At 38.2% G+C, this 26688-nt stretch overlaps 1 protein-coding gene across 3 annotated transcripts in view; it reads left to right on the forward strand.

The window, feature by feature from the left end:
* Window positions 1-24933, forward strand: part of LOC129415545 (uncharacterized) — a 41691-nt gene extending 16758 nt beyond the window's left edge. The window contains exons 1-25 of one of the 3 annotated variants that reach the window (XM_055169560.2): window positions 1974-2253; window positions 4134-4189; window positions 4291-6372; window positions 6527-6649; window positions 6765-8762; window positions 9772-9905; window positions 9998-10165; window positions 10304-10483; window positions 11693-12293; window positions 12415-12564; window positions 13698-13912; window positions 13996-14071; window positions 14186-14473; window positions 14594-14830; window positions 14966-15118; window positions 20301-20479; window positions 20594-20786; window positions 20914-21033; window positions 21113-21232; window positions 22441-22461; window positions 22547-22611; window positions 23381-23573; window positions 23999-24124; window positions 24233-24395; window positions 24505-24933. In XM_055169560.2, coding sequence (XP_055025535.2) covers window positions 2249-2253; window positions 4134-4189; window positions 4291-6372; window positions 6527-6649; window positions 6765-8762; window positions 9772-9905; window positions 9998-10165; window positions 10304-10483; window positions 11693-12293; window positions 12415-12564; window positions 13698-13912; window positions 13996-14071; window positions 14186-14473; window positions 14594-14830; window positions 14966-15118; window positions 20301-20479; window positions 20594-20786; window positions 20914-21033; window positions 21113-21232; window positions 22441-22461; window positions 22547-22611; window positions 23381-23573; window positions 23999-24124; window positions 24233-24395; window positions 24505-24652 — 7794 coding nt within the window. In that variant the 5' untranslated portion in view covers window positions 1974-2248 and the 3' untranslated portion in view covers window positions 24653-24933. Of the gene's footprint in view, window positions 1-1973; window positions 2254-4133; window positions 4190-4290; window positions 6373-6526; window positions 6650-6764; window positions 8763-9771; window positions 9906-9997; window positions 10166-10303; window positions 10484-11692; window positions 12294-12414; window positions 12565-13697; window positions 13913-13995; window positions 14072-14185; window positions 14474-14593; window positions 14831-14965; window positions 15119-20300; window positions 20480-20593; window positions 20787-20913; window positions 21034-21112; window positions 21233-22440; window positions 22462-22546; window positions 22612-23380; window positions 23574-23998; window positions 24125-24232; window positions 24396-24504 lie in introns of those variants that run through there. The other 2 variants (XM_055169559.2, XM_055169561.2) reach the window with 2 other exon arrangements.
* Window positions 24934-26688: the final 1755 nt, after the last annotated feature.

The raw sequence follows: 26688 nt of genomic DNA on the forward strand, positions 1-26688 counted from the left end.
ATTTAGAATGTATGTAAAGCAGCTCTTTCTAAGACCTTTATAAGACGTTTTTACACACCAGATGTATTCAACCTGATCTCACGAATTTCCGTGGCATAGTCATGGAATTTTGTGCTAATTTTTCCGTGGCATTCTCACGGATCTCCGCATTTTTCCGTGGCCCTGCTACGGACTGCCTTTCTCGTGGCATTCTCACGGATTGGTTACTCAACTGTTTTGTCCTATTTTCTTACAATTTTTGCTTCGGTTTAGGGTTAGATTTACATGAAATTACATCCCTACCCAAACCCAACTCTAACCCCAACGCCAGGCGACAATTGTTTAAAGTTTAGAAAATATAAAAGAATAAATCTGAAAAAATAGTATAAACCAATAGATAAAGTGACATACTAACGCAAATACCAAATCTAACCCTAAACCAAAGCGAAAATGGTTTGAAAATAGGAAAAAGCAGTTGAGTAAGCAGTTGAGTGGCAGGGCCACGGAAAAATGCGGAGATCCGTGAGAATGCCACGGAAAAATTAGCACAAAATTCCGTGACTATCCCACGGAACTTTGTGAGATCATGTTGCAACTATTCCAGATCTCCAGATCTTTACCAGACATCTTGCAGACGTACCTGTGCTATCTGGGTACTGTATGAAAAATAATGTGTTTTAGCAATCAACCATGATAAAGTATTCAAGTACACCCCAGAAACAGAATCAACATTTAAAAAAAGGCATAATTTAACCAAATTAAAATTCACAGTCAAATGTTCACTTCAAATGTATGACAATTTACAGTCACACTGTAAAAAATGTTAAAACAACTTGGTTTTGCAACTCACTTCAACCTACTCTTTTAAGTTTTTACTTGTGATAATTTTACATATAAAAACAAGTTAAAATTGTTTAACTTAATTTGTTAAGTTAAAGGAACATAACAATTATGTTGATTTGATTTTTTTTTTACTAAGAAACAAATGATAAAGTCTTTTTCTAATTATATTCAAAAAGAGCCAAAATAAGTAATTAATTATCATTATCAGTACTTCTGACATTAATTCCTTCTCTTAGTAAATTGTAGGCCTTAACATGTCAAATTGAAAAATAAATAAATAAATTCGTCATGGTTCTGTGTTTTGTGTTCATGTCTTTTATTTTGAAGTTGCCTTGCCATATTGTAGTCATTGTATCATGGTTATTGTAGTCTTACACTGCGTCCCAAACCGCCTACTTCCATACTATAGTAGGCAAAGAGTACGAGAAGTAGTGCTTTTCGCCTACTATATAGTATGGAAGTATGCAGTTTGGGACGCAGCGTTAATTTAACCCACCCTAATTGCGTCCCGGTGTGTCTTGTTACCATTGAGTCTTTTCCATGTTCCTTGTCGGTTATTGTAGGTGTTACAGTACGTGCTGTTTCTAGCCATGTTAATGGGTTTCTTCATGGTTCTTGTTTTGGATTTTCATTCATGTTTGGGTTAATTAAAGACTTTTATCTGCACATATATCCTGCCTTGCTTTTTGTATTGGATCATTTATGTTACACTATTAGCATTCCTGTATTCTACCAAATGAGTAGTTTAGTGGTTTTTTGTGTCCAGTAAAATGATTTATGGATGCTTTATGTTCACATATAACTCAAATCACTTTTAATATGCACACATTGATTTTGTCACTGATTATTAGCAGCCTTTTTAAAAAAGAGTTGTTATTGAGACGTCACAAAACTAATGGGTTAAAATGTGTTGTCTACTGTAAAAAATATATGCAGAATGGAGTTTAAACAACTTAATTATAAAGTCAATTAAGTAAAAAAGTACTGACCTGTAATAAGTTGACATAATTTAGAAAAACAAGTTGAAATTGTTTAACTTAATTTAAGTTAAAGTTCTGTAACATAAAACATATATGTTGATATCCTTTTTACCGTATATTAAAAAAAAAACACTATTGAATGAGGCTGTTTATTGTTTCAGGCTAAATTTTACACCCTGGAGCCCCAAGGGAGTAATACAGTTACTAGAAGAGTGAAACATAACCATAGAGCTATTTGGGTGTTCCCTATTCGGATGGTTTTGGATGTCCCAGGTCTAGAAATGGGTCATTATTATTTGTACCAGGAAGGACAAAGTATTGTAACTTGGGCAGGTGAGTCAGAGTCAATATAGAAGAAAACTCTCTCACCTGCCACAGCCTGAGAAGAACTCGCTCGCTTTATGACCAGATGTCAGCCTTATAGGACCAACAGCCATCTGTGAGATATGCAGTAAGTACGCTTACACTGTAGATACACAATCTTTGGTTTGTTGGGTTTAAATTTCTCATTCGTTGCCCTAAAGTAAAACGAAACGTAAACATTTGACACTGTGTAGGTGCTTAGTGTGTTAAGATCTACTTTAATAAGATAAGATTGCTTTGGTGGTTTATAGGTTACAAAATGGAAACTGAGAAAATTACTAAGTGAAGTCTATATTTACTGCCGAAATAAAACTAAACTTTTAATATTGTAGTACACAATATATTTTATATATTGATGTTGACAGTTGATAAAGCTTTTTGACAGCACTCATGCAGTAACAGTAAATCATTATCTGAAATAAAAAATACAATTCAGTTGTAACTTAACCTTTTTTTATAATGTAATTGTAATATGTAATATCTAAATTCACTAATATTAGCGAAGAGCAAAATTGAAAAAGTATTCATACCCCTCAGTAGATCTAATTCCTAATCATATGCCTTCCAGGTTGTGATGTTCAATCTTAAAATGTTAAGAAGTATGTTCTTTCCAGTAAGTTCCTAATTTTGTTTGAGATGTTTTGACGTAATTTGATTCTAAAGCACAACACCTCACACATTTCTATAGGATCCTTCAGACAAACAATAGATAAATCTGCCCTACAGGGTGGCACACATTCAGCATGTAACCCAGTAAGGGATTATTGTCATTTTTCTGAACATCCATATCCATATTGACTTCAGTTACTAAACTTTTGAAACCCCCAAGCTACTGGGGCAGTACCCTTTAAAATGTTTTAATATGTACCATTTAGGAACAGATGTGTATACATTTGGTACCTATATGAGGTACTAATATGAACTCTTTAGATGCAAAGGTGCACTTTTGGAAAGGGTTCAGCCCCAGTAACAGCAAGGGTTATTTTTTCTGACAGTGTTGTACTCATTTACTGGAATATGTAAGACATATCATGGCCATTCTTGATATTCTTGGTCTCATGAAATAGATATTTGGACAAAGTAATGATAGTTCCTATGCTTTTGTTATTGGTAAAATGGTTTGTCTTGACTGAACAAAGAAAGATGTTCTCATAGTTAGATACAGTAGGCCGATTTTTAATGTAAATTGAAGATGGTTCACATTTCTTTTTACATTAAGTCAACAAGACTTATGCCAAACCACGATTCATTAAATAAATAAATAACATCATGGACAAAAAAATTCAGAAAGAAGAAAAAACTACAGTACATTAAACTAGGCTGTGTCCAAAATAACCCCCATATATGATTTCAGCAGTAACAACATAAACAAACGGCTTTTGTGGAACACTCACAGCTTCTGGTAAACTCCACAAAGAATCAATAACAACCAAGTCATTTTAGAGTAGTTAAGTTCTGATAACAAGCAAAATAGTTTTAGTTATAATTTTATGTTTTTTAGTTCAAAAGAGCAGTATATTTAGAACACAAACATTAAAGGTAGAGTTGGTCTAAAGTGGTCATTAGCTAGTTTAATCCGGTCCATATGAAAAGCTACCACCTTGAGCCGGTATAAACAGCAGGTAGATGATTTGTACCTGTTCCATTAAACTCTCAGAAAAATGTACACGATATGTGAGTGCGGTACCCTTTCAAAAAGTAAAACTTTGCATATTAGTACCTGAAAAGTACATATTGGTATCTCAAATGTACTTTTTAAAAATTACCGTCCCAGTGACAGCTTTTGTATCTTGTGTATGGTATATCAACCAGGAGTAGCCAATGACCAGCTTAACCTTTGGCTAGAAACAGCACAGCTGTTGCACAACAAACACAAATGTTTTCCTGAACAGTATGGTTATGAGTAAAAATCGTTTAGGAAAGTATATACTTCATAACTTAGGTGACATATGTTTCACTCTTGTGCAGGAGTTTGCCGCTGTACCTGTTGTGCCTCTATACTGTGTTTAGGTACACAAATGCAGGTGAGTAACACCTTGAACAGTCTTGGACGATTTATCATCTCACATTACATAATAGAGTCACTTATTGCCTTTCTAATATCTGGTCTGTTCTGTCTATACAGCTGCAGATCTCAGTGACTGTGCAGCTGCTGGGAGCATTTGTGACACCAATGCAGAATGTCTCAAAACACGTGAAACGTTTATCTGCATGTGCCGAATGGGTTACAAAGGAACTGGAGTGCAGTGCCAAGACATAGATGAATGTACTATGGGTTTTAACAACTGCCACAGTAAAGCAAGCTGCATTAACACATTGGGCAGTTATACCTGTTCATGTCAAAGTGGTTATTCTGGTGATGGTTTCCAATGCCAAGATATCAATGAGTGTGTAACTAATAATGGTGATTGCCATGTCAACGCAGTTTGCACCAACAGAGAAGGAGGAAGAGATTGTAGTTGCAAACTGGGTTTCAGTGGAAATGGCCTTCAATGCAGTGATAATAATGAATGTACTCGGCCAGGTATCTGCCACTGGAATGCCACCTGCACCAACAACCCCGGTTCCTATGTGTGTACATGTAATGGTGGCTACAAAGGAAATGGAAATTATCTTTGTCTAGACATAGACGAGTGTTCTGAGAGTCCTGGTATATGCTCCACTTTCTTTGGGTACAAAGGTTGCAGGAACTTGCCAGGAAGCTACAGCTGCATCTGCAACACTGGCTACCAAAGCAACGGACGGACATGCGAGGACATCAACGAATGTGAAATCAACATCTGCAGCCGATTTGCTAATTGTGTAAACACACCAGGCTCATATCGTTGCACTTGTCCTGAAGGATTTTCTGGAAATGGCTTGGCATGCGTAGATATCAATGAGTGTGACAAACAGAACAACTGTGACCCCAATGCATTATGTCTCAATTTGCTTGGAAGCTACGATTGTTCCTGCCGACCTGGGTTTCTGGGAGATGGAAGGAAGTGTACAGACATTAATGAATGCGCTGCAGGTAACAATTGCACAGCCAATGCTGTGTGTGTCAACACGCCCGGTTCTTTCTACTGTGATTGTGGGCCAGGCTACAGCTACAATCAAAGCCAGTGTGTGGATGTGGATGAATGTGCCACTGGACGTTGCAGCCCTTATGCCTCATGTGAAAACTTACCCGGATTTTTTAGCTGCACATGTCGGGCTGGTTTCGAAGGTGATGGGATAATTTGCAGTGATGTGGATGAGTGCACCATTGAAAGGCAGTGTCACACTAATGCACTTTGCATTAATGTTCCAGGGACATTCAATTGCAGCTGTATGGTGGGCTACATCGGGGATGGTCGATTGCAGTGCTCTGATGTGAATGAGTGTCTTGTGGATAATGGTGGCTGCAAAAACAGAGCAACATGTATTAACAGTATAGGGTCTTTCTCCTGCAACTGCCCACTAGGCTTTCAGTTAGTGAACCGTACAACCTGCCAGGACATAAATGAATGCCAGGTGCCTGAAAAGGCTTGTGGCACTAATGAGCAGTGCTTAAACACAGACGGGTCCTATGCATGCCAGTGTAAAGCAGGCTACAGTCGGATCACAGGAGCTTCTGAATGCTTCGATATTGATGAATGTGGAATGCAACAACCTTGTCACAACAATGCCACATGCTTGAATTCATTGGGCTCATTCACATGTACCTGCAAACGTGGCTTTACAGGCAATGGTGCCATGTGTGAGGATGTAAATGAATGTGGCATTGAGGGTTCATGCCATTTGCATGCCTATTGCTACAATTATCCGGGAGACTTTTCATGCTCTTGCCATCAAGGCTTTACAGGAGATGGCTTCACTTGTACAGATTTGAACGAATGTGTCCTTTCAAATGATACCTGTCCAGATATCTCTGTATGTGTCAACTCACCTGGAGCTTATGTCTGCTCTTGTCTAAATGGAACGGTGGCATACAACAACACCTGTGTTAGCCCTAGTCTTAGATGTGATCCTGCTTGCCATTCGCACGGACTGTGTCATGCTTCACCTGCAGGGTATCAGTGCGTGTGTGATGTGGGTTTCAATGGAGATGGATATACTTGCTCTGACATCGATGAATGTGAAGAAAACGTTTGCCCAAAGAAAGAGACACAATGTGTAAATAACCAAGGATCCTTTGCCTGCAACTGCAGAGCGGGTTATGCACTTAATGGGACAGAATGTACAGGTACATGCAAAAACATCTGCAAAAAAACATCATAAATCCATGGTAGCTTTTAGTAATTTTGCTAGTGAGATTTTACATTAACATGTTTCAATTTTCGAGTGGCATATCTTTCAATCTTCTTATCTGTTATTTTCTATTTAACCCATCCTATCAGATCTCGATGAATGTTTGTCTGGAGATAATGACTGTAGCACGTTTGCACAGTGTGTTAACACTGTAGGGAGTTTCCAATGCATCTGCCTCAACGGCTTTACTGGGGATGGAAAAAATTGCTCTGGTAAGCCTCTTCTATATTCAGACATCCTTGTGCATGTATTTGCTTGTTTGAGGACTCTTTTCTCAGTCTTATAGGGTTGTTTTCCTGACCCTGTCCCATTTTGGATGACTTATAGACATTAATGAGTGCCAATCCCAAAATGGAGGATGCCACCGAGCTGCCAGCTGCATGAATACCTTTGGTTCCTACAACTGTGCCTGTCCCTTTGGCATGACCGGGTCTGGGTTTGACTGCCAAGATGTAGACGAATGTAATCAGAACTCGACTTTGCCACATAACTGCAGCCTTCTCGCCACATGCAACAACACAGAGGGCTCCTATATCTGCAGATGCTTGAAGGGATACCAGGGGAATGGGATTATTTGTGAGGATGTGAATGAGTGCTTGCCACCTTCAAAGTGTGAGAAAAACATGACCTGCCAGAACTGGCCTGGAACGTATACCTGCACATGTACCCCTGGTCAGATCTATAGTCTGGGTACCTGTGTAAAAGAGGAGGACTGTGCAAATGTCACAAGTGCTTGCAACAGCCATGCTGAGTGCAAACACATCAGTGGGTCTAGCTATTGTTCCTGCATTGATGGCTTCCATGGAAATGGAAGAGATTGCATTGATATAGATGAATGTCAGCAAACAGAAGCTTGCCCAAAGTTCTCCCGCTGTTTAAACACAGAAGGGTCTTTTCATTGCGAGTGCTGGAAAGGTTACCAATACAACGGGACACACTGTAAAGACATAAATGAGTGTAGTATTGGAAACTTTACCTGCCCAGACAATAGCATCTGCAACAATACAGAGGGAGGGTATGATTGTCCGTGTAACAGTGGGTTCCTTTCCTCTAACTCTTTGTGTTTGGATGTTGATGAATGTGCCACAGGAGAAGCATGGTGCCCCAATGTCTCTAACTGCCAAAATACAGCTGGAGGGTATTTTTGTAAATGCTGGGATGGGTATACAGGCAATCAGACAGTCTGTGAAGACATTGACGAATGCCTGAACTGTTCTTCTTGTTCAGACCACAGTGTCTGTATCAACACTATTGGTGCTTTTCAGTGCCGCTGTGATGCTGGATTCTCCTCTAATGGCACCAGTAGTACCCAATGCAAGGACATAGATGAGTGCTCAAATCCACAGTTTGGATCACTATGCACTAATGGGACTTGCATTAATACAGTTGGCTCATTCTACTGTGAGTGTGACATGGGATTTCAGAGCAATAACACTGAGTGTCTTGACATAGATGAGTGTTTTGAAATAAATAATAAATCCACATGTCAACCTCATTCTACCTGTTTCAACATTCCAGGATCTTATAAATGTAACTGCAACTTGGGTTTCCTTCTAGAAGGAACTGAGTGTGTAGATATTGATGAATGTTTGGCAAAGGAGAGTCCGTGCACTGCAAACGCTTCATGTATAAACTCAGCAGGGTCCTTCCGGTGTCCATGTGCATATGGTTTTGAGGCTCAAGGCCTGCTGTGCATTGATATCAATGAATGCCTTTCAAACAACACTTGCCGCCCTGATCAGGTATGCATCAATAAACCTGGATCATACCAATGCTCCTGTCCAGTGGGACATCATGAAGAGAATGGTGTCTGCATTGACACCAATGAATGCGCAAATAAAACTGTTTGCCACCCCCTGGCAAGATGCTGGAACACAGTGGGGTCTTTTTCTTGCAGTTGTCGCTTAGGCTACTCTGGAAATGGGATGTACTGTAAGGACATTGATGAGTGTTCTTCATTGCCTTTGCGTTGCCACAAGTCAAGCCAATGCATCAACACCCCTGGGTCGTACGTATGTGTTTGTGCGTCAGGTTTTGTTGTTCTTGGATCTCTTTGTGTGGATCTAGATGAGTGTCAGGCCAATAAGGCCGAATGCCATCCTGCTGCCACGTGCTATAACTCCGTCGGAGGGTTTCAGTGCCAGTGCGACAGTGGATGGAATGTTGGAGCAGGAAACGGGCGTGGATTAAGTGGATGCACAGACCAGAATGAATGCCTTTTACCTAATGCTTGTAATAGCAACAGAATGTGTACCAACCTTATGGGATCTTACAGCTGTGCCTGCTCTACTGATGACACCCACTGTCTACAGCTGACACAGATGGGTGGGAAATTGTATTATAGTTAATTATGGAATATTACTGTGTGCACTTTTTTATTTCTCTCTCTCTCTCTCTCTCTCTCTCTCTCTCTCTCTTTCTCTCTCATTCTTTCTGTTTTTGATCATATAGATTATATAATGCTTTTAAATGTACGCTAGGTAAACCATGCAGTAAATACACTAATCATGTCAGTGGTGTGGAATATCTCCCACATAGTGAACTCAAAAAATTTAGTTTCAACCCATGGTTGGCAAAATATGGACAAACCCAACCCTTGGGTTTAAATTCACCTATGCTGGACTGTTTCAACCCAAAATGCTTTTTCCTTCCATGGTTCGGCATAATGGACATTTCAAGTTTAGCTTAACCCAGTGGTTCGGTTTGTATATATCTTACCCAATAATGGGTTGAATCACCCTTACGAAAAAATAACCATGGTTTTATTGTGCTAAACGTGTAGTAACCATGTTTTTTGGTGTGTTGATTACTATCAACAAAACCATGGTTTTACTACACTAACCATGGTTTAACTATGGTTGGTTATTTTGTGTTTACCATGGTTTTACTATAGTAAACATGTTTTTTGTGTTTAAATTTTAAACCATGGTTAATTTTTGTATGGGCAAAACAGAGTGTGGCGGCCATTTTGAAATTACTTGAACAGCTGTGTCTTGCAATTCAACATAGTCAATTAACCCAAATTCCAAATTGACTTACCTTAAACTGTTTTACATTTTTCAGAGAAATGTAAATCTAAATACATCACATAAATATCATGAGTCATCCAGAGCTTGTGGGGGCAGCAGAGAGTCAAGGGATCTTGTACCGGCTTTCAACAGAATATTAAAATGTTAATCTTTACATAAAAAATATTAAAACCTATAGTTATATTTAACCTCTGTTCAAAGTTTGTTAACATATGTGTTAGAATTAATTAAAGTAGTATATCCGTAAGTATAAAGCAGATGCAATGATATAAGGTTATAGGGTGCATTTGTATGTATTTACACAGAAAGTGTCCTGTATCCATTTGGAGAGGAAGTTGGTGATGCTGGATTACCTATTACAGCGGCAGATGGAAACTCTCCTTATATTACTCCTCCTACAGGCTTTCCGTTTATGGGCAAATTATATGACCGGCTGTTTGTAAGCATGCAGAATTAACTTAATATTAAGCAGTTCGCTTTCACATTTTAAAGGTTTACAGTGTTATGATGAAACAATATGGACATTTGTAGTTTTCAGATAACGGCTTGGTGCAGTTTCAGACAGCCAGTGAGAATGAGAAATTTTTGCTGCCTTCACCGTTTCCAGGAGGTTTCCGTGGTAACGAGAACCATCCCATGCTGGCAGTGTTCTGGGATGATGCTGACCTCACACTCGGGGATGGAAAGCTGCTATACCAAGTTAATATTAAAATATATAGACACTTTAAAAATATTTTTCCGTTAACGCTGTTTTGAATGATTTGTATGTACAAATATTTCACATTTGGTGGTTATTATTTGAAGAATTCTTGAACAATCTATTTGTCTTTCCAACAGGAATACAATAAGTTAAATTTATCAGACATTTACGCTGAGATAATATTTAATCGCACTGCACAAGAGGTTACAAAATTTGAGACTCTGAATGGCAAAGACCCCTTTACTCCCTCCTGGATAGTGAAAATCACATGGGATCATGTCCTGCCTGTCTCCTATCAAAAGATCAACCTTTCTGAGGTCAGTATTAGGCAAATAAACACAGACCATATGAACACAAGACAATCATCAGGGTTCCCACGGGTCCTTGAAATCCTTGAAAGATTGTGAATCTAGGGGAAAAATTCAAGGCCCTGGGAATTTTTTAAAAATATACATACATAGATACAGGTTATTGAAAGTGCTTTCATTTATTTTATGCAAGACGTTTTTGGGGAAAAAAATCCACATTATTCTCTGTGTAGTGTAGTATGATATCATAAAAATTATTTTTAAGCAAACGTGCTAAACTGTTCACTTTAAATGCTTATATATTTTGTATGTTGATTCTTACCAAAATGCTTTTTTGCATAGTTGTGTTTGACACATGAAAACGGGTTACGTATGTAACTGTTGTTCCCTGAGAAGGGAACGAGACGCTGCGTCTCCGTACCATACTTCCTGCGTCCCTGTAACGCTGTCTTCGGCAATATTTCAGATAGCGATATACTTCCTGGCTCCCGCGTCACCCTGTCTTTGTTGTTAAGCTTCACCATTCGTTGAATTTGACATAGACATTCAGACGCATTTACCCATGGAGGCGTCCCCAAAGTGTCACTGCAGTTATGCAGCGCGAGTTCCCTCGAAAGGGAACTGTAACAATGTATTTTAAAAGGTACAGTAACACGATGTAACCTTACTCTCACTTGAAATGTGTCCCCACATTTAGTCCATGAATTTGAGGGTATTGGACCTGAAAAGTCCTTGAAAGGTTCTTGAATTTGAAGTTAACTAAGGTTTGGCAACCCTGAATCATGGCAATAGCAGCTATAGTTAGTGGAAATAGTGCTATCGCTCATATGAACCCCTTAACTAATATATTTTGGCACTAAATTCTTGCTGTTGGTGCTATGGACATAACTGAAACATCGAATTTATATTATTTTTCAAAGAAATTGTTTGAAAAAATAATATATAGATATTATTTGATATGCCAGATATGATACAAGAGACAAATTAAGTTACAGGCAACATATAATAAACATCAGTTATGTTGTCGGGAAGTTATTTACATTGATGAAAGGTTCGGTTCAACTTACAGAGTATGAAAACCACATACCCTTACAGTCTCTATACTTCCTTGTATTGAACCCATTCCTCCCACCCCATGCCCTAGTTTGCCATTGTTAAACGAATCGTGAGAAATATCTTTGCAATGACTATGAGAGTATCATCCCAATGTTCCCACAGACCAACACCTTTCAGTGCATTCTGACCACAGATGGACAGCGTTCCTTTGCTTTGCTCCGCTACAGTGACATGAACTGGGGCCCGGGACAGAGGACTCATCATGACGCTCTTATAGGATACACAGATGGCAAAAGCAACTTTCATAATGAGACTTCAAATCCACCAAATAACACCTTTGGCCCAGGAGGGCGCTATCGTCCCCAGACTGTTAAGGGGAACACGGGCGTACTGGGGCAATTGGTGTATGACCTTACAGGTTCAGTTGATTCCAGCTCTGATCCTCAGAGGCAGTGTCAGCTTTGGGCCTTCAGTGAACCAGACCCTACAGAGTGGGCGGTAGGGATCGCACCGTGTCCCTGTACCCGTACTCAGGCGCAGGAGGACCTGGTCTTTGTACCTGACATTTTACCACCAGAACAGATGGGTTATGTGAGGGAGCTGAGAGATCTCAGGTGGGGTGGTAGAAGGGGCCGCGTCTTTCAATCCGTCCTCTTCAATAGACAGAGGGCTGGAAAGAGGTGTGTGTATGATCCAGAGGGCCCTCTGTTGGCTGGATACAGTGAACGGTTCTTCACTGAAGATAAAACACAGCAGCATATAGGTAAAGCAGTTGATATATCTATCATAAATGTTGCATGTTTAATGTATAGCTCAAAGCAGTGCTTGGTAAACCCCTAAATACTACAATTGTGGCCAATAACTTATTTTAATTATGTTTCTAGATAAGGATCTTTTACCCTTCAAGTGGTGCTGTGTTCAATCCCCTCTGTGCAGTCTTTATTTGGAAAAAAGACCAATAGATCGGTGTCAAGGGTTTGGCTGGATAAACTTTGACAGCAATATACCTGAAAGCAGAGGAGCACCGGGCATGGGTGAGAGATGTTGTGTCCCTTAAAGCAGTGGTTCCCAAATTTTTCATTTTGCAACCCACTCAAATAGGTATAATCTATGGGACCCACCAACATATTTTTAAATGGAAAAATAAAGAAAAATACAAATGTATTTTTGTTTTTAGTTTTTTATTTTGCTTATCATTTTATTAATGAAATGTGAGTTTAATTGAAATATCAAAATTATTTATGGTATATTATATCAAAATCATTGTCATTGCTAGTCATTAGATTGTTTTTGTGTCATTCACCACAAAAGCAAAGTGACCCACCTTATCCCACTGTACGACCTACAAGTGGGTCCCAAGCCACAGTATGAAAACCCCTGCCTTAATGTAGAGTTTTTTATGTTTACAGGGACCCCCACATATGATAAACCCTTAGGGATGGACCCATTACCCAAATTATCCAAATTTAAATTGTGTTAGATAGTAAATGTGATATAAAAACAAATATCTACACAGTAGACCTTAACAATTTTGAGTTTTAAATTTTTCTGGGGACCCCATTAGATCCTTCTTGACTTTGGGACCCTGGCACATGTAAAATTTTCTTCATATATATCCATTTAAAGGTGCAGTGTGTCAATTTTAGTGGCATCTAGTGGTGAGGTTGCGAATTGCAACCCAATGGCTCAGTTAACTGCTCACCCATAACTTTTAAAATGGATAGAGAAGCTACCAGACAAACATGTCATCTTCGGAGACCGCTTCGTAAAAAAAAGTTTCTCCGTTAAAGGCTTCTGTAGAAACATGGCGTCACAAAATGGCGGCTTCCATGTAAGGGGACCCTCGGTATGTAGATAAAAACGTCTCACTCTAAGGTCATAAAAACCTAAGGGTTGATTATGAAAGGTTTTTATACACCCCTGATTATTTAGTTTTGTATATTATTTTGCATTTCTTTCAAGAGATCCTTCTAAAAATTACACACTGCACCTTTAAATGACCATAATAATAAAACCATGTGTAATAAAAGTGACATTAAGGGTGAAGGAAAGCATGCATTTTCAGCAGATTATTATTATGACAAATGTTTATTTGATTTTGTATATCCAGTACATATTTAGTCTGTTGTTTGCTTACAGTCTATGCTGTACGGTCTACTTTTCATAGGCATGGCGTATGGAAGTCTTCACTTCATCACCTTTGACGGGAGCGAATATACCTTTAAAGCATTGGGAGAGTATGTCATAGTGCGTCTCTCCTCCAGCACAGGATCAAACATTTTCACCCTACAAGGAGAGACGGCCGCTCTGGTGACTGATGGGCAGCCTAGGGGAGTGCCTGCTTTAGTGAGATTAGCAGCTTTCTATCAGGGTGTTGGAAAGGTAAGACATTGTGGATGTGACATTATAAATGTATGAGCCTAAAGTTTTCTCTCACAAAGGTTATGTAATGATTTCTATAAAAGGTGGAGTTGCGTTGTGCCGAGTCTGGAGGTGGGCTTAAGATAATGGTTAACGATAAGGTCGTCCCTGTGTCTGTAGGTAAGAGTCTTTTATTATAACTGCTAGTGACCCTTTTATGTGGCATTTAATAGCAACATTTTGTACAAGTAAACAGTAAAAATAGGCAACTGCTGTCCTCTGGTGTTTGGACAGGAGTGGTGCATGTAGGGGAGCAGGGCTTCGCCGTGCGCTGCATCACTACAAGCCGATGTGCGGTGGTGTACACAGAGGGTCTGAATGTAGAGGTATGGAGAGAGGATTCAGGCAGATTGGCCACTCTGGTGGAGGTCCCTCAAAAGTTTTATAACCGTACACTGGGTTTACTGGGACACTGGAGCTCCAATAGGACAGATGACTTCCTGCTTTCCAATGGACGTCTGCTGCCCGCTCTGAATAACACTACTCCCTCTGAACAGAGCCTGCTTCCCTTTGGACAGTCATGTAAGTGGAATCACTGTGTATCCATAGTCATAGAAAAACCTTCGGAAATGTGTATAGTTTTCCTTGGAATTTCTTAGAATTGAACTTGCGTTTATGGGCTGTTTCATTGTTTTGGCACAGGGGCTGTACCTGCTCCAGAAAGCCTTCTGTTCTCACTGCCTCCTACGACCCCATTGAATCCCATCTCAACAGAAGAGCTGATGTCCTCAGTGAGTCCAGACATACTGGCAAAATACAGTCAGATCTGCCAGAACAGCATTCAATGTGTGCATGACATCCTGGCCACAGGCAACACAAAACTCGGCCAGGAGGTTCTGCAAGACCAGCAGCACCTGCGAAACCGGACGCAGATTTACGGTTAGATTGTCACTGTGATGGCATGTTTTCACCATTTTTTCAAAAATCATTTGACATTTATTCAATACACAACAAAAATCGTACTTAAAGGGTCTCCTATTTCAAAAACTGCTCCCCTCTGATTGTATTTTATAGGAAATCTGCCACCTATTGTCACAGAACCAACAATGATCAAGTGTAAGGTCAATACTTCAGTAAGAGTTCAGATTAAGGCCCAGGATCCAAACAAAGACCAGATCACCTTCTCTTTGGCCTTACCACGCCCTTCGCGAGCTACCATAGGCAGCGGTGAGATATGATTGTAAAGCATTACTTTTTATTGACGTTGTTGTATCCATACAAGGTAACGCTCAAACTGATTTTCCAAATGAGATGGCATATTGTGTTGACCCAAGGACAAAATGTTTGTAAATAAAACCTAAACCCACCCCTAACCCCCCAAATCGAACCCTAAAATCAAAGGAAAATGTTAAAGGTATAGCGGAAAATTTTGGTTGTAAGCTTAAACTGTAACACTTTACAATAAGGGTGCACTAATAGTCATGAATTCATGCTTAACTAATGCACAGATAATACTGAATTAATGTATTACTAATGATTATCTAAGGTATTCATTAGCTATTCATTAATGATTGCCTCATTAGCAACTAATGAAGAGTCTGTCTGATTAATATATTAGTTCATATATTAATTGTTATTAATTAAATATGTAATTGTGGATTAATTCCATCATCACTTCTTTTATGAACTAATAGTGTTAATTAACTTGTTAATTACCACAATGAGCCAAAGCCTTATAATACAGGTAAACTAATATGCATGAATACATTATTAATTACAGCATTAGTAGTGTTGTAATTAATACTATTACTAAATAATGAGTTAATAATGATGTGCCTCAACAACTAAAGTCACAACATAATGATATATTCACAAACCATTAGCTAATGATTTATTAATTATTAATGACCATCACCAGAGTTTACAAAAGCTATTTACCAAACATTGTTTCCAAAAACATTGCCAAAAACACATTTCCATAACACACTACATTTAAACACAACATTAAAACATAAAAAAGAATATAAAATGAAATAATACAAAAAGAAGACTGATCAAAATTAGACAACACGTTCAGATACTTCACAGTTGTCCGTATTAATCTGGCACCCGTGCTAATACATAACACAAATGTACACTTTTAAGTCCAACCGTTTCAGTCTGTCAGTCCTACAAGTGAATGGTAACAAACTCAAAAAAACATGCACAGACAAATCCAAATAAAATCCTGCGGCTCGGGACGACACATCGATGTCCTAAGACACGAAACGATTGGTTTGTGTGAAAAACAAAACAGTATTTATATAATTTTTTTACTTCTATCCATTTTTTACACTATCCAGAGCAACACCATAGAGCAACACGTGCATTCAATTCATCGTCTTATTCATCTAATGTTTAATGCGGGTTGCGAAACAACTTCATAGGTGCATACCGCCCCCTACTGTATCGGGTGCTCGGCATGAGGGCACTTATAAACTATACGGGGCTCCCGATGCAGTGGGTGGCAGTATGCGCCTATAAAGTTGTTTCGCAACCCGCCATTAAACATTAGATGAATAAGACGGTGATGTGAAAAATAAACAAAACGGTGATGTGAAGAGATGTGAACGCACGTGTTGCTCTGAGGTTAGTGTTGTATTAGAGGTAAAAAATTATATAGATACTGTTCGGTTTTTCACACGGGCCGATTGTTTGGTGTCTTGGGGCGTCGATGTGTCGTCGCGGGCCGCAGGGTTTGGTTTGGATTTGTCTGTGCATGTTTTTTGCATGTTATTTTTTTTCTTTATCAGAGTTTGTTGCCATCCAATTTTTGCGACTGACAGACTGAAGCGGTTGGACTTAAAAATGTACATTTTTTATTATGTTTTAGCACAGGTGCCAGATTAACACAGATATCTGTGGGGTATCTGAACGTGTTGTCCGGTTTTGATCAGTCTTCTTTTTGTATTGTTTCATTTTATATTGTTGTTTTGTGTTTTGATGTTGTGTTTGGATGTGGTGTGTTGTGGAAATGTGTTTTTGGCAATGTTTTTGGAGGCAGTGTTTAATAAATAGCTTTTGTGGACTCTAGTGATGGTCATTAATTATTAGTTAATCATTGGCTAATGGTTTGCAAATGTGTCATTGTGTTGTGGCTTTGCTTGTTGAGGCGCATCATTGTTGACTCATTATTTAGTAATTGTATTAAAGCAACACCAAAGAGGTTTTTTTACCTTAAAATAACGTTTCCAAAAAGTTTCAGTGGTTCATCCACACAAAACAGGGTGAATCGCACTTTCACATTCGCTTTGCAGCCCTCTATCGGCCAAAACCGCACTAAAGAAGTTTCCAACCGTCGGGTAGCGGTCCTGTAGTTCGAAAACTACAAAAACTTGCTTTACGGCAGACCTACAATCCAATCAGAGCCAGCTATGCTGCAGTATTTACGACAGTGGGTAATGGACAATTACGCTTCTAACCTGTAGGGGGAGCAAAGAGCCAGAGTTCTTTAGTGTTGCTTTAATTAACACACTACTTATGCTGTAATTAATAATGTATTAATGCATATTAGTTTACCTGTATTATAAGGCTTTGGATCATTGTGGTAATTAACAAATTAATTAACACTATTAGTTCATAAAAGAAGTGATGATGGAATTAATCCACAATTACATATTTAATTAATAACAATTAATATATGAACTAATATATTAATCAGACAGACTCTTCATTAGTTGCTAATGAGGCAATCATTGATGAGTGGCTGGTGGATAGCTTGGATAATCATTAGTAATACATTAATTCAGTATTATCTGTGCATTAGTTAAGCATGAATTCATGATTATTAGTGCACCCTTATTGTAAAGTGTTACCGCTTAAACTGTAAACGTATTTCTGAAATCTGATTGGTTGATGGAAATGTTGTCCCTGGGTCAACATATTGTTGCCCTGAGGACATCGACCACTTGGCAAAATCAGGAGAGCCACAAGGTTACATGCTCACATACACTGCAAAATCTTGACGCCTAATTCCGATTTGTTGCCTCTATCTGATATATTTTTGACGACCTGCTTACATCATCTTTTAAATGTGACTTGTATCCGATATCTGCAGTTACACTAAACACTTGCTAAAACAATTCAAGGCAGACCTACTGAACCGGAACAGCTTAAACCTCAGAGGAAGTAAAATGTTGCGATATGCAACGGACACAAACAAAATAATTATACAAGATGATAGAGCTTTATTTCTGTAACAAGACATAAAACTTCAACATGAGCAGAGCCTTCGTCCTCCATTGCGCTGCTATAAAAAGTCATGTGATTGCGGATGGTGTCCTCCCACTGCAAAAAAATTACTGTCTTACTTCAGCAGCAGATGCGAGCGGGACTGTATGTGTGCAAAGTGTGCATGAATACGCAAGTAAGTTGTCTGTCTATTTAGTAGATAATCAATGTTAGTTAAGGAGAATGTGTAAAGTATTTATACAATGTAATTCTGCATCTAAGATGAGTATTTGTTGTTATTTAAGCCGGGCTTTTGAGAATATGTAAATGTGCCAATGATGTTCAGTATTAATTGTCATTATACAACAGTTCTTTCTGGTTCTCGAATCTGATTGGCTAAGAGGCGTGCAATATTCTACTGATAACGGCACAGTAAGCGCTTCACCTCTCGTATCATTCCGCCACCTGGTGAATGGAGGTCCTCTAAACAGGCTCATCTCTGAATGGAAAGACTGCCCACACACACGGACACACACAAACGCGCTGTTTTGAATCACTCTTCGTGTGTCTCATTAGTTCACTAGCTCGTGAATCAGTGTGTGAATCCCAATCGGAAGTTATTATTCTGTCAAAGATCAGCGCTCTTGGATGTTACGTTAAACTTAATGGGATTAATGTCTTGTCACATCGTGTGGACACTTGGAAAGAGGAATGTAAACTATTTTTTTCTGGAGCAATATCTCTTATCAGAACGCGAAAAACACAGTGGAACTGCAGGTAAGCACCGCAGCTTTTAAATGTGGACATTGTTTATTTTATTGTGACGTGACTATTAAAACATGTTAGGAGATATCGCCACTGATATATTTATAAGCAGCATGCAAAAACATCTCTCTGACACTTATAAAAACCCGTTTTATATAGTACTGACAAGAACAAAGTTTAATAATAATCGAGTGCTCGTATCGCGTTAAGAGTAAATGGGAACGCAATAGTAACATTATACAAGTATAGTTTTATTCACTTTTACCGCGTGCCAAAAAACAAACAAGGCCGACATGAGAGCCAGGGAATCCCTGTCAGAGATGTAGCCCAGAGAAGGCGGTGGTCAGCGGGGTGAGTGAACACTGACGTCCGCTCATGCTTTGGTTCTCATACGTACCGAAACTCACTAAGCAAACGTTCAAACAGGCGCTATCTTTACTAATCGACTGCAGATTTAAATATAATACATATACATTCTCGACTGAACTAATCTTAAAACTACACTTTGTGACCAGGAAACGGTAATATAAGGAAACGGCTTTTCCGTCCATTGAGTTGTTATGAGATTCAAAGCAGCCGAAAGTGTTTCCTGTCATTCTGGCCGCCCTCAAATCCGTGGCGGAAGAAGTAGTTCTCAAACAAAGAGGCTTTTAAAATAACTCTGTTGTTGTTTTCTAGTTTTCGTTTTTCAAACGTGTGCCGCCGAACTGTTGTATAAAAGCAATATCGCTCTCGGAGTCGTGTGATATAGCTCTATATCATCACGGCTGTGATTAGGCCAGAGGCATGAGGCCGTAATTATTGTATATCTCTGGTAAGCATCGTGTGATTTGTATGTATATATGTGTGATTATTACATGAATAAAGTAAATGCTTGCCATTTGATCTTTATTTAAGCAATATTTCTATTTCTATTTAGTTCATTTAATTTACCTCAGAAATAAGTTTCGGTTTCAGTGTTTTGCCGTTTCTCACCAACAGGTGGTAGTATTGAGTAATAATAATATTGTCTGTATGTTCATTTCTGTAAATTATTCTCATTTAGAGATGTTTTTGAGAGATTTACAACTGTTGTGAAATTAATGTATGTGCAATAATACTCAAGAAAGATTTGTCATTTGTCACTATTGCATTTTCAATGACACACGACACGTCTTAAAATGAGAATATCCGATCTGTCCACTTACATTGCGGATGCGTATCCATGTATCCGAATCATATCTGATTTATTTCCACATACTGAAACCATTCGGAGAATATCGGAATCTATGTGCTTTTTTCCTGCTTGCACATTCGTGGGTCATATCCGATCTGTGTCACATGAAGGGCACTTCAAACATGCACTGTAAATGCAGCCTATTTTTGAACTCTTACTAGAGTTTTGTCTCCTGTTATGCCTGAGTAAAACATCATAAAAAATATTTGTCCCCTGCAGGTGACGGCGTTCTGGTTTGGACCCCTCAGAGTATTCTGCCAGTAAATTTGACAGTTCAAGTGAGCGATCAAACATCCAGCAGCATGATCACCCCGGTCCTTCAGATCTGTAACTGTTTGAATGGAGGAAGCTGTCAATACGACAGTGTTGTTGAAAACTATCTGCAGGGAAAGTTTCAGGTACTACACCTGACCAAACCACATGTTTTCACTCAATATTATATTAGTAAAGAAAAACTGTATTGTTTTGACATTCATTGTAAAGATAATAATGATGTTTTTCTCTATCTTTAGGTTGTAGCATGCCTATGTCCCCCAGGTTTCAGCGGCAAATACTGTGACGACAAGACAGATGTGTGCAGAGGCAAACCTTGTTTCCCTGGAGTGGAATGCTTTAAACAGAAGGAAGCAGACAGCTTCATGTGTGGACAGTGTCCTCCTCCGACTGTCTATAAGGACCAACAAGGATACAAGTGCTTTAAAAATGGTCAGAACATATATAAACTATATAAACATTTTGTGGTGCTGTTACTGTATCATCTATTATGGCTTTGATCAATCCAATCGGATTTTATAGCAAAAGCAATTATTTTTGTACAAATATCATCCCACAGATTTCTGCTTGCCTCCGTTTCCCTTCCCATGTCATGAGATGGCAGAGTGCACCAGCACGGGCTACAACTACACATGCACGTGCAAACCTGGCTATACAGGAGACGGTAAAGAGTGTACAGGTACGGTTTAAAGACGCACAAATCACATGCACCACACTTTGAATCGTGCATGCACTCATGCATCTTTTTTTACATGCAGATATCAATGAATGTCTGGAGCCCTCGGCCTGTCCTAATGCCAAATTCGAATGTATGAACATACCGGGATCAGTACGCTGCTCGTGCCGCTATCACAACACCAGAGACTCTGATGGATGTGGTAGGTCTTAAGCCCTCAACATATTCCTCTGAAGCCTCACCAAGACTTTTTTAAGATGTCAAATAAAACTTTGGTGTCCCCAGAGTATGTATGTGAAAGGTTTAACTCAGAATACCATAGGTAATTTATTATAGCATGTTTAAATTGACACTTTGTATGTATGAGCAAAAATGTGCAGTTTTTGGGTGTGCCGTTTTAAATGCAAATGAGCTGATCTGTGCACTAAAGGGGCAGTATTGTCCCCTTCTGACATCACAAGGGGAGCCAAATTTCAATGACCTATTTTTTCACATGCTCGCAGAGAATACTTTACCAAAACGAAGTTACTGGGTTGATCTTTTTCGCATTTTAGAGGTTGATAAAAGCACTGGGGGCCCAATTATAGCATTTAAACATGGAAAAAGTCAGATTTTAATGATATGGCCCCTTTAATGTTCTACTGAATTCACAGTTTTCCCCTCTAATCATCAGGAAATGCAAAAAAAGTAACTTATTGAGCAAATTTGTTTTTCTTACAGCCAATTCATTGGCTAAAACCTACCCTTACCTGAAAGTACCTTGGTAGTACCATATGATACTGTGACAGTATCAGGTGGTAATATATAGTAACATGATATTTTAAAACAATGACTATTTAATACCTAAGGTATTTAACATACAAGGCACTACAAAAATACAATGGCAGTTCCATAGTATATGTCCATAAGAAATCACTGTGATTTTAAAGGTGCAGGGTGTAAATTTTAGGAGGATCTACTGACAGAAATGCAATATAATATACATAACGAAGTTGTCAGCGGTGTATGAACCGTTAAGTGTTTTATAGCTTGAAATTAGCAATTTTATCTGCATACACCGGAGGTCTCCTTGCATGGAAAAATCTGCATTTTGTAGCCCTAAATGGACAAACTGCTCTAAAGAGCACGTTTCATCACTACGTTGTCTCAGACGATGACATGTTAGTCTTGTGGAGGTCATGTAGCTTCTCTATGCGTTTCGAAAGGAGGGGTGAGCTGTGGACTGAGCCGTTAGTTGCAATTTGCAACCTCACCACTAGATGCTGCTAAAATTTACACACTGCACTTTTAATTCAGCATTTATTGCATTCTTTTATGCTACTTATTTTTTAAATATTTTTAGTCAATTTTTTGTAGCTTGTTTCTGTATAAGTGATTTTAATTTATAACTACTTTTTTAAATATTTTTAGGAGAGTCTGCTAATCCAACAGGTATGACAGTTTATGTCGTTATTATTAATAATGCCTAATAAATAATATTTGGGTAGAGACTATCATCTGTGTGTCTTTTCTTTAGGCTGGAATGTGTTCAATGTGTCTATGAGCTGGAAAAATCAAGGATCTGAACAAGGACTGAGTCAGGTCAGTGTGTATAACTATATGATTTTACAAAGTATGATGTGATCCTGGATCAAACCCCAACTTACCCTTAACTCAAACCCTTACCATTCCCCCCCCCAGATTAGTGTGAAATAATAGTTTGAGAAGAGTTTATTAAAAGCCCCTAACCCAATCCTAAATCTAAACCTTCACCCTAATCCTACAACAGATTGGTTAATGAAAATGTTGATCCAGGACCAGTGGCGGCTCGTGACTGCTCATTTGAGGGGCGCTAATTTAAAATATGTGTTCAGAGTGTCATTTGTGTTGCTCGTGTTTATCAAAATATGTGTTTGTTGCGTCATGTGAACCATGTGTATCACGTATTTTGTCAAAATAAGTGCCTGCTGCACACGTGTCATAACCGTTTATGATAAAAGAGACGCTCACCATTCACAAAATACACGCAAGACACTCCCTTAACAGTAAACTCTGATTGCGCATTAGATTATGCGAGTATCTGGCAAATGCGAGTGTCTCTTTTATCATAAACCCTTTAGACGCGTCTGTAGCAGGTACTTATTTTGGCATGGCACGTGATGTACACATGATCACTCGACGCGCAGAACACATATTTTAAAATGACGGACCACACACACGAGGGGTTACATACATGTTGTGACGAACTTCACATGGAGCGCCCTCAAAAAAGAAGGCACCGGCCACCACTGTCCAGGACACATGTCATTTCAATACAACAACTCATCTTCATCGAGCTTCATCTGTTTTTATGCTTCTTTATCCTCTGCAGCTAGAAAAGATTCTGTCTATGGGGTTTCAGAACAAGTTCTACAATGCCAAGGTTTCAACTCCTGATTCAGAAACAGCGGGCGGACCGAATGAGTACAGGATCAATGTGTCTAGTGATACTCCACACTGGTATGTTATGGACTATCTTACCAGAGTCAGTCAATACTACGGCATCCGTTCAGCCTATGTGGATGGTAAGAGGAACATACACTACAACAGATATTATGTACATACACTAATATGATTTTGATGAAAAATGTTTAGATAAGTTTTAGCTAATACCAGGCTATAAACAAATCTGATTTGATATGAAATTATTGTAAAAAATATATTGTTGGACTTTAATGTTTAAGTTTAAACCACTTGAATTAACAAATCATTTCAATTTTCTTAACTAGTGAGAAGTTGGTATAAATGAAAAAAAGTAAATAAAGTTATTACAGCTTTATTTTTATAAATTCAAAAAACGGTGAAATGACTTAAAGTAGGTTAAGCTTAAACATATATGTGTAACAATGCATTTTTACAGTGTATGTACATTAAAGTAAATGATGTACGTGTCAAAGTCAGAGCATCTTTCATAACCATATATCTGTGTCTCCTCTCTTGTTTGCTTCAGATCTTGATGAATGCGAGACAAATGAGGCTGATTGTTTAAAACCAGCCCTATGTGTCAACACATACGGGGGTTACAGGTGTGTGTGCAACGGTACCGATTTGATTTACGCACAGTCGTGTGTATTAGGTAAGACCATAGCCATGTGCTTACATGTGCTCAAGTGTATTATACGGATATCAGACTCTTTTGGTAGCTGAAAGTGAAACATGAGTATTTTTGTTCCCTGGCACTCAGATTATGGGGGAGTGAACCGCACCGACCAAAAGAATTCTGTGGATAATAAAAGATCTTTGATTTTGGGCCTGGTCCTGGGCATCGGTATCCCCCTCCTTCTGCTGCTGCTTCTGGCAGCCCTCGCCTGCTTCTGCTGCTCACGCAAGAAAACCGTCACTGGAGAGTGAGTGTGCTGCATAAACTTTATTGACAATTATTTATAGATATTTCTGCATAAAGGAGTTAATATAAAACTAATCTCTCTCTCTCTCTCTCTCTCTCCCTTCATGAAGTATTCCTCACCTGTTGCCCGAGTATGTTCAGGAAAATAAGTCCCACCCTCCTTTCAACTTTGAGGACCCCGCTCTGCAATATTTCACCCACTGCAGTCCACGTATCATCGATAATCTCACACTCCATCGTGTGCCACGCTATCGATAACATTGGCCAAACACATCTGCACGGTATGCTTCATCCAGCATCAATGCAGTTGTACATTGGTGTTTGAAAGTAACAGCATGAAGAATAGGTAATAAATTATTTATATTAAACAGAAACTGATGACGTTTAAAGTGTAAAGGAACATTCTCAAGAGAAACATGTGTCTGTGTAACTTGCACCACCAATAAGGGAGCATGCAACTCGGCTGAATAATTGTGTATTTCCTGAATTGTAAATGAAATGTAAATGAAACAACAAATAAAGTCTATTTTAAAAATGTCTGCATTGTTACATTATCTGTGACCCAGTCTGTGAAAACCTAGCTAAAGTCATTTTGTTGGGATTTACTGTTTTCTACATAAAATCATCCTGCGTAATGTAAAGATTAGTCTGTGAAAATATAACCTTTATATCTTTAATATTGACTCAGTAAGATCATGTGAAATATTGAAATTAATGTGAAATGAATGAGTGAAATTAAAGTCATATTTATGACAAATAAGCACAGCCATATTTATGACCCTGGCTGGAGCACAAAACCAGTCAAAGGTGTCAATGTTTTAAAATTGAGATTTATACATAGTCAGAAAGTGAAATAAATCAGCCTTCATTTGATGTGGTCCGTTAGGATGACAATATTTTGCTGAACTATTTGATAATCTGGAAACTAAGACATTAAGAAAATCGCCTTTAAAGTTGTCCAAATGAAGTCCTTAGCAACACATATTACTAATTATAAATAGATTTTTAATATATTTACGATAGGAAATGTACAAAATATCTTCATGCAACATGATCTTTTCTTAATATCCTAATGATTTTTGGTATCAATTCTGCCCATACAATGTATTGTTGTTGGCTGTGTACAAACAAACCAGTGCTACTTATGATTGGTTTTGTGGTCAGGGTCACATTCATTTTGGTGATTGGAAATTGACTCATTACTGTAATACCATAAAACACGACCTTTTATATCACAAATACAATTTTATTATTTATTTATGCATGATGCTAATGTTGATAAAAACAAGCCTTGTGCCTGGCAGGATTACTGTATTTAACTAATGAGAATCTTTATTGAAAAAAACAAAAATAAATTAGAAGTTTAAATTACAAACCGATAGATAGGTCCAGGTAGACCTAAATTTAAAATCTTATAAAAGTAATTGCTACACAATAAGCATTATTTTCCTCAATGAAAAAGAAACAATAATTCACCATCATCATCTTATGTAATTGTCATCTGTATCTGGGTCATTCTACGGAAATGTCATTTTTTTGTCCCTAGCCTTCACAGAAATATTACACTTGAAAAACACTTTAGGGTTATTATTTTTTTATATTTTTAAATGAAACAATATGTTATTTGAACAATGACACGTTCTTAAGCCATCAATGTATCAATATTTGATTTTTATTAATTAATTCGAATTACAAGCACCACAGAAGTGCTCGTCCCCACAGTCATGTACAGAGGGAAAATGCTTCATTTTGAGATCAAAAACTGTTTTATTCCATTTAAAATGCAATAATGTGTCCATAACTATCAAATATATGATGTAAATTACATTAAAAAACAAAATGCTAAATAAATATTATAAATATATAATGAAAGTAGTGGTCCCCTGGAGTTGTGTCACTGGTGTTACCATTTAACAAAACAGCTCTTATTTTTAAATAAAAATCACACTGATGACATCACTCGACTTCCTTCTTTCACTTTTCTGGAGATCTATGAAGAGAAGCCTATGGTAAGTCCACTATCTCTTTTCAGTTATCAGAAATCTTCTCATTTATCTCATGATTTGAAATGAAGCTTTTGGTTTAAGTCACTGGTATGACCTCCTTTATTGTTTGGGAATAGCAAAAAACTAGAATACAAATGGGTTAAACTACTTAATTTAGTGAGTATACAATGATTGACAACATGTGGTTTGATACTTTGCAGCAGCAATTTTGTAAAATGTAGTTTTCATGAAAATTGTCACTGGTGTTACTGGTGTTACCTTTCTTATGGGTAACACCAGTAAAGATCA

Source organism: Misgurnus anguillicaudatus, chromosome 11, assembly GCF_027580225.2.
Source record: "Misgurnus anguillicaudatus chromosome 11, ASM2758022v2, whole genome shotgun sequence".
Classification (NCBI taxonomy): Eukaryota; Metazoa; Chordata; class Actinopteri; order Cypriniformes; family Cobitidae; genus Misgurnus; species Misgurnus anguillicaudatus.